At 31.9% G+C, this 20,586-nt stretch overlaps 1 protein-coding gene across 1 annotated transcript in view; it reads right to left on the reverse strand.

Annotated features, from left to right (window-relative positions):
• The window catches only part of LOC132718858 (atrial natriuretic peptide receptor 1-like), a 43,513-nt gene extending 37,149 nt beyond the window's left edge, over nucleotides 1–6,364 (reverse strand). The window contains exon 1 of the mRNA XM_060702597.1: nucleotides 6,084–6,364. Within this exon, the coding sequence (XP_060558580.1) occupies nucleotides 6,084–6,116 (33 nt within the window). The 5' untranslated portion in view covers nucleotides 6,117–6,364. The remainder of the gene's footprint in view (nucleotides 1–6,083) is intronic.
• Nucleotides 6,365–20,586: the final 14,222 nt, after the last annotated feature.

Below are 20,586 nucleotides of genomic sequence, written 5' to 3' on the forward strand. Positions count from 1 at the left end.
AAATATCGATATGACAAACGATATCATCCCGCGTCTATCCTTTGAAAACAGAATTAATTTTGTTATTGTATATACCTCGTACAGTTACATGACAAACAAAACTATGCCAATAATTAATGCAACACGGCGTAAAATTGCCTCTCATTTCACCGATGATATATTTCCATAAGCTTTTAAAGTTATACAATAGAATTAAATGACAATCTTCAATATCATGTAAATTGCTGAAAAAGGAAGAAAATTAAAAGCAAATAAAATTAGAGCCGGTTTTTGTTGTTGTTGTTTTTGTGTCTCTTGAGCCAAATATTGATAATAAAGTTTAGGTATATGATTTTATTGTATCATAGTTCGGAGACCTTTCTGTTGAAAATGTGTCAGGGTTAAATCGTATACATATACATGCACAGTGCGTTAACTGGAGTGCGGGTATTAGTTACCCGCACTCCAGAGCATGCCCATTGATTGGCTCATTTTTGCTGGGGTTTACATATTGTGACGGCAGAGAAAGGGAAAGCGACAGAAATGTCATATTCAGATGTTCGTTCATTGGTTCATTTTTGCCGGGGTTTCATATTGTGACAACAGGGAACGTGCTTTTATATTTGACTATGATACAAAAGAGAAAGAACACCAAAACACTCGGCAATCTGATTTATACTCGGGGGCTACGCCCCCTCGTACAAATCAGATAGCCTCGTGTTTCGGTGCTCTTTCTATTACTTACAACAGTAAAGGAAACGTTTAAGTTGCCTTTAAAGTACATGCAAATAAAGCATTATAATCAAAAGTGTAACAACTTTGTAGTTTGTTCTATAGCTTAAGCAAGGACTGTTTTTATGAGAATGGAAATTACTACTTTTCATTGAAGCTTTAAAGCAAATAAAATGTAATAATGACACCAATTTTATGACAGCAGCCACCATCGTTTCTCTGCCATGTGCGCAGCAACTGCTTAATGTAAATTTTGATTACGGATTTTTTATCGGTCACTTGCGAAGAATTTGGTGATTATAGGTTAGTTATCCAGAAAACCTGGTCAACTTGATCGATCGCCAAAATATGACGTTAAAAATCGGCGTTTAATCCAGAAGAACAAACTTTTTTTTTAATTATAAAATGACAATCGGTCCGTAAAACCTTTTCTCAACAACAAGAAATATGCGTTAAATTCAAATGACATATTAAGTTAGTTAAATAATTGTTTTGCAAATTTTTATTTTACAACACATTTACCTTTTTCATGACCCAAAATATAATCGAAAGTTGACATAACCAATACTTTTATTCAAATTAGGCAAACCACTGTATTGCTGTTTGTCATCAAAGGGTTTTTATGCTATTTATCTATTATTCTCTGATGCCTGTTTAATAATTGATTTATATTTTAATGATTCATGCACTTTTATAGTCTCTTACAAAACCTATTTATACCACAAAGTCAACCTCGTTATCTCTTTTATCAAACCGCTCCGTTTATTACAATATCAATTAAAACAGAATTGATGTTTGTCGCAGTATACCATTAAAATATAAATCATGAGAAATGACATCTGTAGTAAAAGTTAAATTGTGTGTCACTTATTTGCTTTTTTCTAACTACGCACATTTCTTAAATATTATGTCTGAATGGATAACAGATTAGTAACCCTCTACGCCATCATCATCATCATCATCATCATCATCATCATCATAATAATAATGATAATAACAAAATAATGATAACAAAATAATACCATCATCATCAGCGGCAGCATCATAAATTTATCATCATCATTATTGTCATGATGTCATCATCTTCATAAAAAAAAGCTATCACTATATAAACAAAAATATATAACTTTTTATTAAATTTTAAAGTATTAAAGTATTAAAGTATCTGTTACACATATTTTTTTTGAAACCCAATTAATGTTTAACTATCTCGCTTTTTGTATTTAATTTTAATATGTGGGGTAAATTTGATTTTTGATGAAAATAAAAGATTATTAGCATTATGTATACTTTCTTTTTATCGTTAAAGTGTGTAAAGCTATATCTCTGATGCAAAAAAACATTGTTTGGATTTTAAAAAAGAGTACTTCCAAAATGTTTGTATGAAATAAAAATGGCATTTAATTGCCTTAACCCTTTCCCCCATGAGCATATCGTGAAAAATGGCCATTTTAACTGAAAAGCCTCCTCTTACAAGTTCAAACTGCTATGAAACTATGAAAAATGCTTCAATACTAATCAAACTTGGCACAAATGTTGACTGGACCATTGCCTTTGTAACGACATGCTCAGTCTTAAATTTCCTGTTACCATGGCAACGAGGGGACATCTCAAAATTGCCAAAAATCACTATTTTGCCTCGATTTTTTCCATCAAAATTTATTTCAAAGTGCTGCAACTTCTCAATGGATTGAGATAGAGTCAAAGGCTTTTCAGCGTTGGTTACACGTTACTTTATGATCAACCTGGGGTCATTTTAAGCCTCTCACAAGTCCAAAATTTTCTTGGCGATGGGGGACTCCGCCCCCCTTCAAACCCCCCAAACAGAAGGGGGCACATCCCCCTTCTGGCAACCCCCTGATGTATTATTTGGATGGGGGACGGCGCCGAAAAAATGGTCACTTTTTTTAACAACATTTCTCAAACGAAAAACAGTGTTTGGGGTCTAAATAGGACATTTTTTCACTGTTTGAGGCCTCAAAAGGGGGGGGGGGGCAAAAAGCCGTCGAAACACGCTTATATAAGGGAAAAGGTTAACAAAAAATGATGAAAAACCTTGGAATCACCCAAAATCTAGTTTTTCCATGTAAACATGTGCTCTTTTACCTAATTTTGGTGAAAAATTGTTGTTTTGTAACATTTATATTTTTTTAGTTAACCCTTTCCCCCATGAGCATATCGTGAAAAATGGCCATTTTAACTGAAAAGCCTCCTCTTACAAGTTCAAACTGCTATGAAACTATGAAAAATGCTTCAATACTAATCAAACTTGGCACAAATGTTGACTGGACCATTGCCTTTGTAACGACATGCTCAGTCTTAAATTTCCTGTTACCATGGCAACGAGGGGACATCTCAAAATTGCCAAAAATCACTATTTTGCCTCGATTTTTTCCATCAAAATTTATTTCAAAGTGCTTGCAACTTCTCAATGGATTGAGATAGAGTCAAAGGCTTTTCAGCGTTGGTTACACGTTACTTTATGATCAACCTGGGGTCATTTTAAGCCTCTCACAAGTCCAAAATTTTCTTGGCGATGAGGGGGACTCCGCCCCCCTTCAAACCCCCCAAACAGAAGGGGGCACATCCCCCTTCTGGCAACCCCTGATGTATTATTTGGATGGGGGACGGCGCCGAAAAAATGGTCACTTTTTTTAACAACATTTCTCCAACGAAAAATAGTGTTTGGGGTCTAAATAGGGCATTTTTTCACTGTTTGAGGCCCCAAAAGGGGGGGGGGGCAAAAAGCCGTCGAAACACGCTTATATAAGGGAAAAGGTTAACAAAAAATGATGAAAAACCTTGGAATCACCCAAAATCTAGTTTTTCCATGTAAACATGTGCTCTTTTACCTAATTTTGGTGAAAAATTGTTGTTTTGTAACATTTATATTTTTTTAGTTAACCCTTTCCCCCATGAGCATATCGTGAAAAATGGCCATTTTAACTGAAAAGCCTCCTCTTACAAGTTCAAACTGCTATGAAACTATGAAAAATGCTTCAATACTAATCAAACTTGGCACAAATGTTGACTGGACCATTGCCTTTGTAACGACATGCTCAGTCTTAAATTTCCTGTTACCATGGCAACGAGGGGACATCTCAAAATTGCCAAAAATCACTATTTTGCCTCGATTTTTTCCATCAAAATTTATTTCAAAGTGCTGCAACTTCTCAATGGATTGAGATAGAGTCAAAGGCTTTTCAGCGTTGGTTACACGTTACTTTATGATCAACCTGGGGTCATTTTAAGCCTCTCACAAGTCCAAAATTTTCTTGGCGATGAGGGGGACTCCGCCCCCCTTCAAACCCCCCCAAACAGAAGGGGGCACATCCCCCTTCTGGCAACCCCCTGATGTATTATTTGGATGGGGGACGGCGCCGAAAAAATGGTCACTTTTTTTAACAACATTTCTCAAACGAAAAACAGTGTTTGGGGTCTAAATAGGACATTTTTTCACTGTTTGAGGCCTCAAAAGGGGGGGGGGGGCAAAAAGCCGTCGAAACACGCTTATATAAGGGAAAAGGTTAACAAAAAATGATGAAAAACCTTGGAATCACCCAAAATCTAGTTTTTCCATGTAAACATGTGCTCTTTTACCTAATTTTGGTGAAAAATTGTTGTTTTGTAACATTTATATTTTTTTAGTTAACCCTTTCCCCCATGAGCATATCGTGAAAAATGGCCATTTTAACTGAAAAGCCTCCTCTTACAAGTTCAAACTGCTATGAAACTATGAAAAATGCTTCAATACTAATCAAACTTGGCACAAATGTTGACTGGACCATTGCCTTTGTAACGACATGCTCAGTCTTAAATTTCCTGTTACCATGGCAACGAGGGGACATCTCAAAATTGCCAAAAATCACTATTTTGCCTCGATTTTTTCCATCAAAATTTATTTCAAAGTGCTGCAACTTCTCAATGGATTGAGATAGAGTCAAAGGCTTTTCAGCGTTGGTTACACGTTACTTTATGATCAACCTGGGGTCATTTTAAGCCTCTCACAAGTCCAAAATTTTCTTGGCGATGAGGGGGACTCCGCCCCCCTTCAAACCCCCCAAACAGAAGGGGGCACATCCCCTTCTGGCAACCCCCTGATGTATTATTTGGATGGGGGACGGCGCCGAAAAAATGGTCACTTTTTTTAACAACATTTCTCAAACGAAAAACAGTGTTTGGGGTCTAAATAGGACATTTTTTCACTGTTTGAGGCCTCAAAAGGGGGGGGGGGGCAAAAAGCCGTCGAAACACGCTTATATAAGGGAAAAGGTTAAAGCGAGTGGTACATGCATAAAATCATTGCTAAACGGATAAAACCTACTTTAAATAGCAAAATAATATTTTGTGTCGGAACATATTATTCTGTTTATTCGAGACATTCTATGTTACAACTTTTTTGGGAACCAGCCATATAATAGTGGCACCAATATAGTTTTCCTGTTGATAAATTTTATGAAAATATTTCATAAGATAAAGATTTATACCCTTTAATAAATAAAGTAGATAAAGATAACACTGAATTATGGTACAAGTTCGAATAGATACCTCAGAAAAAATAGATACATTTAAAACGAGATAAGAGTACCGACAAATTCAATAATATAAGTAAGTATATGTCGATATTTTCGTGAAAGATGTTACATATATAGAATATGATAGGATTGCAAATCCGAAATGCACAAATATTTTATAGAAACAATGTCAAACATAGATACATATTGCCTATATGCAGGTATAAACCTTTAATGAATATGTTATAATGAGCTCTATTGAAAGATGGGGATTGATAAAATACATGACAATTAGCCTAACTGTGTCAAGAATAGTAAGATGAATATAAAAATAGAACTTTATATACAATTAACCCTTACTACGATAAATGGACTTGCTCATCATTCAATCTGGACATAACCATTCATCATTTTTAGGGGCAATTGAAAATATATATACTGAGTAAATAGCGAACAATGCAGACTGTATCTAGACGGCACATATGTGCCGGCTGATGTTGGTCAGAACTGGTCGCATGGGAAGAGTCTAATGTTGACAACAGGGTAAAGGTTGAGATGATTGTCAATATGACAGTTGCATTTTATTTTAAATAAATGTAATTAATGATAACATTCATGTTACTTACATTTATTTAAAACATATTCTATTGATAACAAATGTAATTAGAATTATATTGTTTTGTTATCTAAGCATTAAATCTGACATGAAGTTAAAAAGAATAAAATAATCTTCAAAATAATAAAATACAATTTGAAAATGAAGCTTGTGAAAAAATACTGTTGCTAGTGCAATTTTACAACTAAATTATATCATTATATTTTTAATAAAAAAGATATCATTATATTTCAATTACTTACAAATATCAAACGAAATGTGTGTGAATATTCCATGAATAATTTCAGATATAATCCTTGTCTCTTTTTGTTATCTATGTCATCTCCACAAATTATTTAAATCACATATCACTTTACAAGAGCGTTCAATTATGAAGCTGACTTTCATTCCGAGAATCTAGTTTGAAAAATCGATCCTGATTGGTCCAGCGGTTCGTGGCACGTGACTTTCCTCACTAATGAACTGACAGTGTTTATGATTTGATTAATGTATACAAACAATCGTACTGTTACTGAATCGCCTCTTGTTAAAAGCTATCAGTATTATGATATTCTGAAAGAGGCTTAAATGTTTATGTTTGCATTGTCCGCAATATTGATATAGGACGAAACAGAGCGATTCTTTTGTAGTGGAAATAATCGGTTATTTTGAAAGGTATAACATCACGCGGTAAAATAAATAACTTTCGACATTTCTAACGTCAGCGTGTTTACATAACTTACTGCTAAATATACAGCGCTATTTGCATTAGCTGTTTGAAAATGTTATTTAAACCATACATTTAACTTTTTCAATCAAAATCTGACCGTTTACCATTATAAAGCTAAAATCTGTTAAAAGTTTATACATACAAATATCAATTCAAGAATCTCTTTTAAGACTTACATATTTGTTCTTTGCAAAATGACCTTAAAATTGTATGAAGAGTTTAATATAGCTCTTTCAGCATGCTTCAAATATAACATCTTATAAAGATAGGTCACGTGATTTCAAGTGTAAACAGATATTTTTGGCGGAGAAAAAAATATTTTAAAAATGTGAAATGTATATGGATAAAAATGATTTAATATGTTATATCTTTTAATGGATACTTAAGTGTTGAGTGTTAAAAATGCTCGATGGGTAGAAAACAAAAGAATAAGCGTAAAAAGAGTGATAACAGTGACAATAATGACAGTATATGTAAGGCGGGAAGATATGCAACTTCGCCAGAGCAGGTTTGTGTCAGTAGTATTCTAAAAACGGCGAATTCTGTGCTATTTAATGACAGAAGTGATACAGAAGATAGTTTAAATCAGAGTAGAGACAGTGTGATAAATGAAAAATCGTCAATTAACGGAAATATGGCAACAGTGCATACCCCACCCACTAATACGGGACATGATATAAATGCTATTGGTGAAACATGTTCGCCCACAAATGCAGATTTGTTAATTTATTTGAAAAAGATAGATGAAAAAAATTTGTAAAATGGAAAAAAAGTTAGATAAACTAGATGTTCTGGAGCAAAAAGTAAATAATTTTGAAAAAAAATAAACAAAGTGTGGACAAATATCCAAGACCAAAATAAAAAAATTGAAGAAAGATTCATGGTTGTTGAGGAAAAGGCAGAAAGTTCCGATTTCAATTTAGGCCTAATGAATGATAAACTAATTTCAATGCAAAGAGACAACAATGCTCTAAAAGATGATATTGTATATTTACAACCGCAGTCAATGCGGAATAACCTAGTATTTGCGAACTCCGACGAAAGCCCGTCAGGGGTACTGGAAAATACGGAGCAAAAGTTAAGAGATTTTTGGAGCAATCTATAAAGATAGCTAAAGAGCAGGTGGAGAGGATGGCGTTTGAGAGAGGACATCGGATGTGGAATAAAATATCAGGTAGAACAAGAAATATCGTTGCAAAATTTACATAATTCAAAGAAAGAGAATTAGTTCGAAAACAATGGAAAACTTGAGATAAAGCCAAAAATTAAGTTCATGGACAATTCTCCTAGGAAATTATTGCTAAGAGGCGAAAATTGGTGCCAAAGATGAAGGAAGCGAAGCGGAACGGTCATAATGCTTGGATCTCATATGATACTTTATATGTAAACGGAAAGGCGCAGCGCGATGAACGAAGCTAGGACCACGAAGGGGGTGGTTTGAACGTGTTGGCGTGGAACGTTAACGGACTGACGAACGTGAAAAAAGAATGTCAAGGATTTGTAGATATTATTGACAAAAATGATGTGATATTTTTGTTTGAAGCGTGGACAAATTCTAAAAGTATTGTAGATATTGAAGGTTATGTATCATATAATTTTTATCGAAAATATCAGCATCGAAATGCTAAAAGATGTAGCGGAGGCGTTGTTATTTATGTTAAAGACAATTTAAAATAAGGTATTTCAGTTTTTTGAAATAATCACGATTCTGTAATCTGGTTAAAGATAGATAAGTTTTTTTTTAATATAGAAAATGATATATATTTGTGTGGGGTTTACATGTGGCCTGAAGGATCACCATTTTATAATGTATATAACTTAGATTTATTTGATGAAATTCAGAATGATATTTGTGAGTTTGAAAATGAAGGGTCTGTGTTTTTGATCGGCGATTGAAATAGTCGGGTAGGTCTTAAGGCGGATTATATTATATGTGATACTGCTATTAAGTCTATAGATAATGATGATTATATTCCCGATATATCCTCCGTCAGGGCCTCCTGTGATAAAACGTGTAATTCTAACGGAATAAAACTTCTTGACTTATGCAAATCTACGTGCTGTCGAATAGCTAACGGTCGGATCAGTAATGACTATGGTATTGGTGCGTTTACATTTGTATCGCGTCAAGGGGCATCATTAATTGACTATCTACTCGCGAAAGAGCGTGATTTTGTAAATATTAGTGATTTCAAAGTACACGACTTCAATGAATGGAGCGACCATTGTCCGATTTCCGTTAATATAAACTGTAATGCAATGCCCGAGGAAGTAAATAATTCAGGATTTATGAAAATTAGATGGTCAGACGAATTTAAATCTGAATTTCGTTCAGGTATTATTGGTTGTTTACCGCAATTTAACCGATTAACGGAGGATATGTACATTCAAGATAGAGCTTCTGTAAATAACATTTTAAATGAATTCACCGATACGGTTCGTCAGGTAGCTGACCCTCTGTTTACACGTTATGTGTCAAATCGACGCGATGTACATTTTGTTGATAATCGAACCAATGATAAAGAATGGTTTGACCTTGAATGTAAACATGCAAGGCAAAGGTATATAGAAGCTCAGCGTGTCTTTAAAAGATGTAACTCTGACTATAGTAGAGAGCAGTTTTTGATGCTCAAAAGCAGATATAAACAAATAGTTAAGAAAAAGAAGAAAATATTTGAAATAAAAAAAGTATCTGATATCGAAAATTTACGTTTTCGAAGGCCTAAAGATTTTTGGAATTATTTTAAAGCTAAAAAAAAGAATAATGACATAGATATATCGCTTGAATCTTTTTACAAATATTTTTCAGAAGTAAGTAATGATATTTTTCAAAATGAAAATATTGAAGCAGAAGATTTTTCTACAAATCATAATTTTAACTCAAATTTAGAAAATGATGATAACACTGACGTTTTGAATAGTTCAATTACTATTAACGAAATTTTAATCGCTGTTAAATCTTTAAAGCGTGATAAATCCTGCGGAAACGATTTTTTGCTGAATGAATATTTTATTGAAACTGTAGATATACTGGCAGCGCATATATGTGATATTTTTAATTGTATTTTTGATAGCGGTTTTTTTCCTGAAAGATGGACTGAAGGGGTTATTGTACCATTGCACAAGAAAGGAGATAAAAACAATGTTAAAAATTATAGAGGCATTACTTTAGTAAGTTGTCTGTCGAAATTATTTACGACAATACTAAATAATAGAATTGTTAAATATTGTAATGAGAATAATACCATATCAGATGCGCAGTTTGGATTCAGAAAAGGCTATTCGACAACTGATGCCTTGTTTATTTTGCATAATTTGGTTCAAAAATATTTAAATGAAAATAAAAGATTATATTGTGTTTTTGTTGATTTAAAAATGGCATATGATTGTATATATAGAAATGCATTATGGCTTAAATTGTATAAGCATGGGGTTAACGGTAAAATTTTGAGAATAATTAAGGACATGTATGAAAAAGTAAAAATCATGTGTTCGGTCGTGTAATTCGTACTCTGAGTTTTTCAAATATGCTGTTGGTTTAAGACAAGGGGAGGTAATTTCACCAGTATTATTTTCACTATTTGTTGAAGACTTAGAGTTATTTTTGCAAGATGATATAAATTCAGGTGTAAATATTGATGATATTATTCTTATTCTACTTTTGTTTGCAGATGATATGGTTATTCTTGGGAAGACTCCGGATGAAATTAACACTAATCTTATATTACTTTCTGAGTATTGCAAACTATGGAGTCTTGAAGTCAATGTACAAAAAACCAAAGTTATGGTATTTCGCAAACGTGGGGGACTTAGAAATAATGAGACTTTTGTGTATAATGGGACAATTTTGGAAGTTGTAAATGATTTTAACTATTTAGGAACTGTTTTTAATTATACGGGAAGTTTTGCATTAAATCAACAACAACTGGTCGGTAAAGCTTTGAAATCAATGAATGTTTTATTAGTTAAATGTCAAAAATATAAAATGAAACCTAAAATTCTTTGTCAACTTTTTGATTCTTTTGTCGGATCAGTACTAAATTATTCAAGTGAAATATGGGGGTTTACAAAATCAAAAGAAATCGAAAGAATTCACCTTAAATTTTGTAAGAAAATTCTTTTTGTTAAAATGTCGACTCCTAATGTTGCAGTTTATGGTGAATTGGGTCGATATCCTTTGTATATTTCGAGATATATTAGAATATTAAAATTTTGGCTTAAACTTAACAGTACAGATAATATAATTTTGAAAACTGTATATAACATGTCATATAATGATTGTATAAATGGTAAAAAGAATTGGGTCTCAAATGTAAAAAAATTATTGTGTGAAAATGGATATAATTATGTTTTTGATAATCCTCAATTTGTTAAAGAAAAGCCGTTTTTAAGTATTTTTAGACAGCAGTTAATAGATTGTTTCTTGCAAGGTTGGCATAGTAATAAGTCAGGTAGCACAATGTTAAACCTTTATCACCATCTTAAAGAAAAATTTGAATATGAAAGGTATCTTGATCTATTACCTTTTGATTTAAGAACCTATTTAGTAAAACTAAGAGTGTCAGCTCATTCATTACGGGTACAAACAAATAGGTATGGAATTAATAGATTACCCAGAAATGAACGAGTATGTCTTTTCTGTGATACAAGAGACATCGATGACGAATTCCACTTTGTATTTAAATGTCCATGTTTTAATGATATACGACGGTTATATATTGATCGATATTATTATATCAGACCAAATATGCATAAACTTATCGAATTGTTAAATTGCAGGGAAAAAGATACTCTTGTTAAACTTTGTAAATTTAGTAAGATTGCTTTTAATCGTAGAAATAAACAAATGAGTCAAAATGTATAATCATAATCATCCTCTTAATAACTCATTGGTTGATATAACATTTGTATTGTTTTATATAGATTGTGTGACTATAATTGTGTTGTGTAAATATGTTATTTATGTGCACGATGTACATGATGTACAAGTGAAATAAATGTTCTGTTCTGTTCTGTTCTGTATAAAAATTGTACATAATATACATTTTCAATTGCAATTTTAATAGATTAAAACACTAATATTGATTCACGGTCATATAACATTAAGTATCAATTTTCATTAGCTTTACAAAAATATAATTTGAGATTTCATTGGTTATAAAAGCTAAGTTCAAATTTCTCATTAAAATTCAATTGGTCTTTTAAATTTTAAAGTCGTTAAATTTTGAACAACGATTGCTTTTTATTTACATTACACCTGATTACATTTTAAATTTCGCACATAGTTCGCTTTCAGTCCTCTTAAATTCAGTCCATATCCGTATTACTTGAAAAAGGCAATTGTGTAAAAATAACTAGACAAAAGTGATCTATTGGAAGCATAAGAAATAGCAAAATTACATGAAAATAACTAACTCGGCCCAATTGAGCCTGCATATGAGGGATAATGAAACAGTGTATTACTCAATTTTCAACACTTAAAAGAGCTTGAATCAATGATCCCGAGGGACCATACGATAAAAAACACTGAAATTAAAAGTTTTTTTTCATACTAATACATGTACTTGCATGTATTATCGATAAGTCCAGACATATCAACGGAATGAACAGTACATGTGTAATAGGTTTCTTGTGAGTAATATAAATAGATAATAAGTTAAAAACTGATGTGTGGATAGAAAAACAAAAGAGCATGTAGGTAAGATAGTTATTGCACTCGGAATAGGTCTGCATAGTACTTACAGACCTGGGTGACTTTTTTAAAAACCACAGTCGCAACGCTCTCTCGATCTTCAAATCGCCACCCGGGTCTGTAAATACTATGCAAATCAATTCTATTACATACTGTAGTACGGCCAAGTTGTTATTTACTATGTAGTTCTCGCAGTTTACACTCGAAAGTCGAAAAATAAAATATGTTTTAGATGTTGAGTGCAATGGGCGTTCAGGCACATATTGTCGTTGTTTTCGGAAAATTAAACGTTTGTATAGCAATATTTGCAATTACATTTTGTACAGGATTTTAATCTTGCTTTTCATGAAAAGCAATCGGAACATCTCGGCTATTATTCATAATAACCTCGGATTTAATACGGATTGAAAGTAATTCTACCACGTGGTTTTAGATGTAAATTACCGCGTGGTTTGAGATGCAAACATAAAAGAGGTTGTAATCTTTGATAATGTGTAGAGAATGTTTATATTTGACATCTAATGAAAAATAAAGTCTTTGTTCGGTAAAAGTATGAATGAAAACATGTGTGACAAGCATAATCAATGAACAAATGTCCATCGATGTACAATTTTAACCAAATCCGAATAAATGTCAGGTAAATACTGCCTTTTATTGTCGTTATACTAGTATGGCTTCGATTGATTCATTAATGTATTTTCAGCTATGTGCAATAATATACTAAACAGAATGCATATAGTATTATATATTCTTTATTTATTTAATATCTATACCACAGGCACGAGTATCGGACCTGGGAAGAAAAATATGACCAGAACAGAACAGAATTTGTTTCGTAACTTGTACACACATAGGTACATCGTATTTACAAGCATTTTGAAATATAATTTTAGGTAACATATTTTACAATATAGGAAAAATAAACACATAAAGAAAGAAAACAAACCAAACAATACAATATTGAGCAATGGGATATTTAATACATACAATGCAATACATCACATATAGTGACAAAACTCCATTATCAATTATATATTTATATCAATAAATTACTTCTGTAAATAAATAATGAAGAGTACTAAATTAAGCAGAGAACAAACTAAAACTTCGCTTTTAATCGAATTTGTTTCACAAAATATTTATATAATATAAAAAAATAACGTCACAGTATATATTATCAACAGCATTATAATACTATTGAAGATGTCTAGAGTTATCAAATGCCTTTTTTAGATAATAACATAAGTTTGTAAGTACCTTATGGCTTTTAGATTGCAGTGGTTCTATAAATTTGGCCATATTAGGCCAAATGTACAAATAACGCTCAATATATTGGCTACGTAGATTTTCATAAGCACTGCATTTTAAAACAAAATGATACTCGTCTTCAATCTCGTTAGCATTACAGAATTGACATGTTCTTTTGTGTCGTTCAACAAGGCCTCGACCATACCTTCCGGACTCAATTCTAAGCCTGTGAGAGGACACTCGAAAGCGTGTAAGAGTGCTTCTTAATGATTTACTATTGATCTTGTCTAAATATATAATTTAAAACAGAACTGTCCTTTTACATCTGAGCACACCATTACAAGATGTATCTACTTGCTATTCTTGTAAGTAACAATCGATAAGTCCTTGATGAACTGTTTCACCACAAACACTGTTGGGAAAATTCCATATTTCGGCAAGCAGTTTTTTAATTTCACATGGCCAGTTATTTGTGTCATTTTCAAATTTGTCACGCATTATCTAAATTGATCTTAATATAATGTTATCCGTATTCAGTAATTTAAACCAATATTTTATTATACATGTATGTGTAAACCTAGTACTAGTAATAAATAACTGATACCTCCCTAATTCCCCATAGACCGACACGTTACTTGTAATGAACATAACGCCCAAAATCGCTTTACAGTATTTGAGATGTACACGTTTATCTCCTTAGACTTAGTGAAACCCCAAACCGGACATGCATAGTTTAAGACAGATCCCACAAAAGCATCAAACAACTGCTACGATCGAAGGGCTGATTGACAAAAACCCTGTGTTCATCTTAAATGTGTCAAAAACAAAAAAGGTGAAATAAGAGCCCCCTTAAAATATACTGTAAGCTAAGAAAAGGACTGAAACTCCAGATTCGAGCCTACGAGCAAGCGGTTCATTTCCCGGGCCGTTGTTAAAATAATTGTCCAGATAATTAAAAAAACTGTCCTTTATTCTTTATTTACAACATATGAAATTAAATCAGCATTTCTAACACTTTGATGCAACCAAGCATCATAAAAATTCAGTGTAAATAACAATCTTTTAATGATGAACGTCACTTTTTTGTAATACTCTATTTGGATTTTTTTGTCTAAAACGTAATAATTTAAAAAAGTAAATATTTAACTTATTTTTCCCAGATCAAAATAAAATAAAAGCATTCTGTTCTGTTTTTATACCTACTAATGTCTCACAAAACTGTAACAGTAGATGAATTCTTTCAATTGTCATATCCTCAGTAAAACCAAATACATCGTTACAATATCAATTTTAATAAGCGATACAAGTTCATCAAATAAATCCAATTTTATTTGGGATAAATATAAGTGATTTAACACCAAACCGATGTTTCTTTGCCGTTGTAAGAGACCCAACACATTAAAGACTACACGTAAATATAAGCTATGCCGAATAGCATCAGCGAACTTTATGCGCCGCCACGGGAGGTACGGGTTTTAGCCGTTCGTAGAAACGGCTGAACGGATATTAGCCCTACATAAAATTGTTTTGAACCAGTTAGCAATTACTAAGAAGCGTAGAAAGAGGAAGCAAAAATTTTACCCTCCTCCACCCCCTTCACCACAACAAATTTTAAGGGTCTCAGTGTAACCCACATATTTCAGTGATTGTTAGAAAGATAGGCAATATTTACTTTTATATACATGCAGTTCTTTCTGTAACACTTGTAATGTTAATAATTATGTAAGGGGGCGTTTTTCTTATGAACCCCTCGCATTTCTTACTATTATAGTAGAATTCGATTTATTATTAATTCTACATGTGTATTTTCTATATTGTATTAATTTGCATAATATTGATGTATGTACTATTCTTTGCACATGTTTCAGTGCGCTTTTCTTACGAAACCCTCACATTTCTTACTATTATAGTAGAATTCGATTAATTATTATTCCTACATGTGTATTTTCTATATTGTATTAAATTGCATAATATTGATGTATGTACTATTCTTTGCACATGTTTAAGTATTGTTGGTTAAAACAATAAATAGAGGCCATACCTTATAGTATGGTGAAATATCCTAGTTAATTGTATGTCATCATGCTAGGAAAGTTATGTATTTAGACATAGCCCATAGACGGTGTTAATATAGATTGTTACTGAATAAAATGGTACACACATGTTTATATTAGATGTTATGTTTACACCCTGAAAATACAACATATGGTATGGCCATTAAACACAATTTGATAGTTTGTTATTCCTCGCGTGGCTGTTCATAAATGAATATCTATTAACAATTGCTACATGCTCACAATAAAAAAAGAAACGTAATATGTTAGGTAAACGCTCATTCTCAATAAAACACAGCATTTGATGTTCCACTGGGTAGCTCTTATACGAAGGTTTTTCTTGAGGTCAAAATGTCGTTAGAAAGGTGGCTGCCACTTTGTCTAATAGGGACACTCTCAGTTTTACATTTCTGTCTGTTATTTTTCTTTTACAAGTACCATTAATGCCCTAAAATGTAACATACGTTACTGTCGCCACCTAGAATTTTCAACTTTGAAATTGTGTTTCAGAAAAATAAGTTCCAGAATAAACGAAACATGTGCAATTAGTCATTGCTGTGTGTATATGCACTTTGATTATTGGTAAAAATTATATTTGACTGTTAAAATCTCATTGGTATAATGAATAATCAAATGTCGCCAAATGCATATAAATAAATAGTGACAAACCTAAAACAATAAGAAGTGAAACCCAAATTACATAATTGAATCGATGCATGCTTAATAATACAGCATATATATAATTATAAGTAAAAATAAGCTTGCAGCCTCTCAAATATCATTCTATTTTCGGAAATTTTCATTTTTTATTCAAATCTTTTCAACAGCACTTTAAAAAGAAACATACGTTACCATTATTTAAGAGCCAATCCATTCAAAGAAGAATCCAAACAAGAAAGAATATTAACATGTGTGTAACTCTGATATATTAACCACAAATTATGGCGGCTTAAACGGTCTTGCGTCATTTTTAACCCACTTTCAATGTAAAAATGAAACGTACGTTACAGAAACATACGTTATCAACTTTTTAAAGTAAGTTTATCAAAAGGGAAATTGAAGTCAGAAAGCACGTATAACACCAACATTAACTTCCATTTGACATTAGTAAGTAAATTTTGTTAACTTTGGTCGTGTTTTTACTTGTTTAAGTAACCACAGTGAAACAAACGTTACTTTTATCAAACAGACTTTATATTGTTTACACATGCATATATAAAACCATAAAATCGCATTTTTATGACAATAGAATGATGTGCATTTGATTCCTAAATAAAAAAGTCGATTTTACATGTAAGTTTAAATTCCGTGATAAAGTTCATAAATAAGCGAGTGTGAAACATACGTTACTCCAACTTACAATTCAACAATTTTTGAAAATTAAAGATAAAGTTGTGATTAGCATGCATGTTAGTAACGGTTACCTTGTATTAGATGTAAGAAGACACAAAATTGTTTTTACAATGGAAAGATATGTTAATAATATGTTGATGTACCAGCAGAAATGTTAAAAATATATTACAAGATATTGATGTTCTCAGCAACAACTAATTCGTTTCTGCAAAGAGCTTACTGGCCGTATTTCATTCTATATATAATAATGTTAAAATAATATCCATAAATATAAATTATTTTACAAAAAATAAAATTGTTTTCTCAACCTTTACTTGCATTTGAATAAAATGAAACATACGTGACATCCTATAATAAAATGGGGATAAATATCGAACTGTTTAGTACTAAATTTTCCAAATATTAAGAAAGTGGAAAGTTGAATATTTTGAGAAAAAAAAATGCTAATACAAAAATTGTGTATGCATTCGACCTCTCATATATTATATATGATATATATCCTTTGAATGAAGACATAAAATAATCATTTTCAAAATTGACTATTTTTGCTTTCTACGAATATTTAACTTTGAAGAAATTGACTGAAAATTAGCAAGGTACCCAACTTCTTTGAATTTTCCTGGGTTAGAAAGTCCCTCTAGATAGAGAATTTACAGATTTTGATATATTTTACAGACATTTGTTATTAATATGCAGCCAATATGTTACATTATTAGATCTGAAATCTACGTTACCGAAGAAATACAGTGTCATTACCGAAATAAATGCCATCCTGTTATATCATAGTTTCTTGTTCAAAATATTTCTGGCAAACTTGCAAAATACCCTAAACATTTACTTCAGCGATAAAAAATGACACAATGACAACATCAAATTTTTAATATTTTTCAACCTCAAATGCTTTATTTTATTGAGAATGGGCGAAAATGCCCCTCTTTAATCTTTGAAACATTTACTTTCTTTTTTTTAAGTTTTACGATAATCTTTTAATATATTCACACAATACTTAATGTCTTCAGCTAAGCTTACAAATATAAAAATGTCATTAACATATAATACTTAAAGCATCTTAAACATCCTAACATGAATTCCATTTGCTCCGCTATGAAGAAAAAAATCTTGAAATATCTTTCTGTCATTTATAAATACATGTAGTGAAAACATAAAAGAAGATACACATTTTCCTTGTCCATGTAAATTCATCATTCATCTATTTAAAAACTTAAGCTATGACTAACAGCCCTTATTTATAGACACATTTTTATATAAAGTCTTACCCCTTAATCCCAATTCAATCATTTTGTGCAATACATTATCCCTATTAACATATCAAAAGCTTTGCAAGAATTTGCAAACAATGTCTGAGTTTTTCTTGATTTAACACTCCATTCAAAACAGAAACATTACAAATAGGCATACATGAAAATAGACAAAAGGGCTATAATATATTGTAAAGCCATTTCTAAAGGAATTTTATAGAGACTGCATACATGTATATGTACACATACTGCATTATCTTTTGATTATTTGCCAATACATACTTGTGCTCTGTACTAATACTTCTATACAGGACAATGATTCATTATAACCGGTTTATTTTTTATAAAGCTTTATGATAAGCTACATTGAAACCGTCATAGGAAGAACATTTTTTACGCCCAATATGAAATTGAAAAACAATATTGTGAAACTTGAACTCGGGATAAAATAAATGATTAACTGCATTCATTCTTTGCCAACGGCATAGCAAAGTTCAGCATCCTGATAATCTCCTCTTATTAGAAAACTTACTGTAATGTTTGATTATTGAAGACTCTTTTTACCTTTTCAGTGGTTGGTTGTTAACTTCAGTGCACAGATAAATTGCAACGTCGACGTCACTGTCATCATATCATGGGCAAACAATACAATTATCGAAAAATATACCAATCGTCGGCGTTATGGAATTGGTAGGGATGGTATCCGTATAATTTCTAGTTTATAGAATTAACATACCGGTCTGCATTTCTTCGAAAAATTGACAAGTTAATTCTTGTATTTTCTCTTGTAGGGTTTATAAAAACTGTTTTTATATTTTTATAACAAGTCGTTTAATTGCATTACAATAAATTCGTGCAATTCTTACACAAAATAATGAATGTTTTAGACTTTTCGCCGTTATATAGGTGCTTTATGATTTTGCTATCAAAAGACATTGTATTTTCAGTCACCCAAATATAGCTTATTGGTTAGGCATATATTAGACGAAATGCTTAGTAACATTTTCAAACATTGCATTACTTTAGATAAGTTGGCACGAAATATTTGTGCTCTGTACTAATACAGCTTGTACCAATCATTACGTAGGAAATAATACATTTTTAAATTAATTAAACTTTTTTGGCTTTTTTTTACCTCTATTGTGTTGTGTTCATTTATGATAAGATATGAAAGATACGAAGTTCTATGAATCCACCATATAATACTTAAATATAATACAACTTGTGCATAAACTCTTACATCTCTTAAGAAGAAAATTAATTTTCAAAGCATCAAACATGAACAAATGTATTAGAAAAGTGTAACATTCAATTTTGATTGTCACATCGAAATTGTTACATACTATTTGGCAGAATGTACTTTGTATTTTGTGAGGATATCAAGTGCTGCATTTGACTAAGTTAACTTCTTTTTAATACTTCACTTTATAAGATGTTCATGGATTACACATTTTTAAAAGTTCATGAAATTACCGCGAATCTACGGAATGCCATTAGGGCCATCGCCTATGAATGAGTTGATCTGAAACGCGATAGTCGATAGTACGATGGTGAAAACGCGAAATCACGAAACTACAATGGTGAAAAGGCGATAAAATATCGTGTTTTCAGCATTGTACTGTCGCGTTTTCACCGTAGTAGTTACATGATTTCGCGTTTTCATCATCGTATTATCGTACTGTCGTGTTTTCACCATTCTACTATCGCGTTTTCATCATCGTACTGTCATCGTACTGTCGTGTTTTCATCATCGATGAAAACGCGAAATCACGATATTACGATTGTGAAAACGCGAAAGTACGATGATGAAAACACGACAGTTTATCGTATTATCATCATCGTACTTTCGTATCATCGCGTTTTCGTTATCGTGATTTCGCGTTTTCATCATCGTACTGTCGAGTATCGCATTTCAGATCAAACAATTCATAGGTGATGGCCCTAACTGCATTCCGTACGAATCTGGAAGGCAGCTGCTTTTAGTCAGTCCACGATTGAACTATCCACTAATCAATCATTTATACCATGTGTAAGGAGGGTTTGTACGTTTACATTGTTATTTATGCATCTTGTATATTTCTTTATATCTTTAAAATTTTATATTTATTTTTGTATTGTTTTTTATTATTATAATGGCAAGTGTATTATAACGGCTATTATGTAAATAATATTCGACCTGGTTTAAGTCATCTGGCAATTTCCGCTCAAACTATCTAACCTTTTCGACGCTGACTTAATAACCCTAGTTGTTAAAGAAAATTGCTCTAGCAGATAACAATATGGTTTCCATGTCTTGCTATGAAGTTTATATCATCCAAGGGCTGCCAAATTAATCTTTCCTGTTTCCGCGCCATATGACTTATACCGTGTTAATGCGCCGTTAAACAATAAATAAGTAACTATTATGAATAAATGAAAAGATAAAACATC

Source organism: Ruditapes philippinarum, unplaced genomic scaffold (assembly GCF_026571515.1).
Source record: "Ruditapes philippinarum isolate M1 unplaced genomic scaffold, ASM2657151v2 ctg1271_1_1_1_1, whole genome shotgun sequence".
In the NCBI taxonomy this organism is placed as follows: domain Eukaryota; kingdom Metazoa; phylum Mollusca; class Bivalvia; order Venerida; family Veneridae; genus Ruditapes; species Ruditapes philippinarum.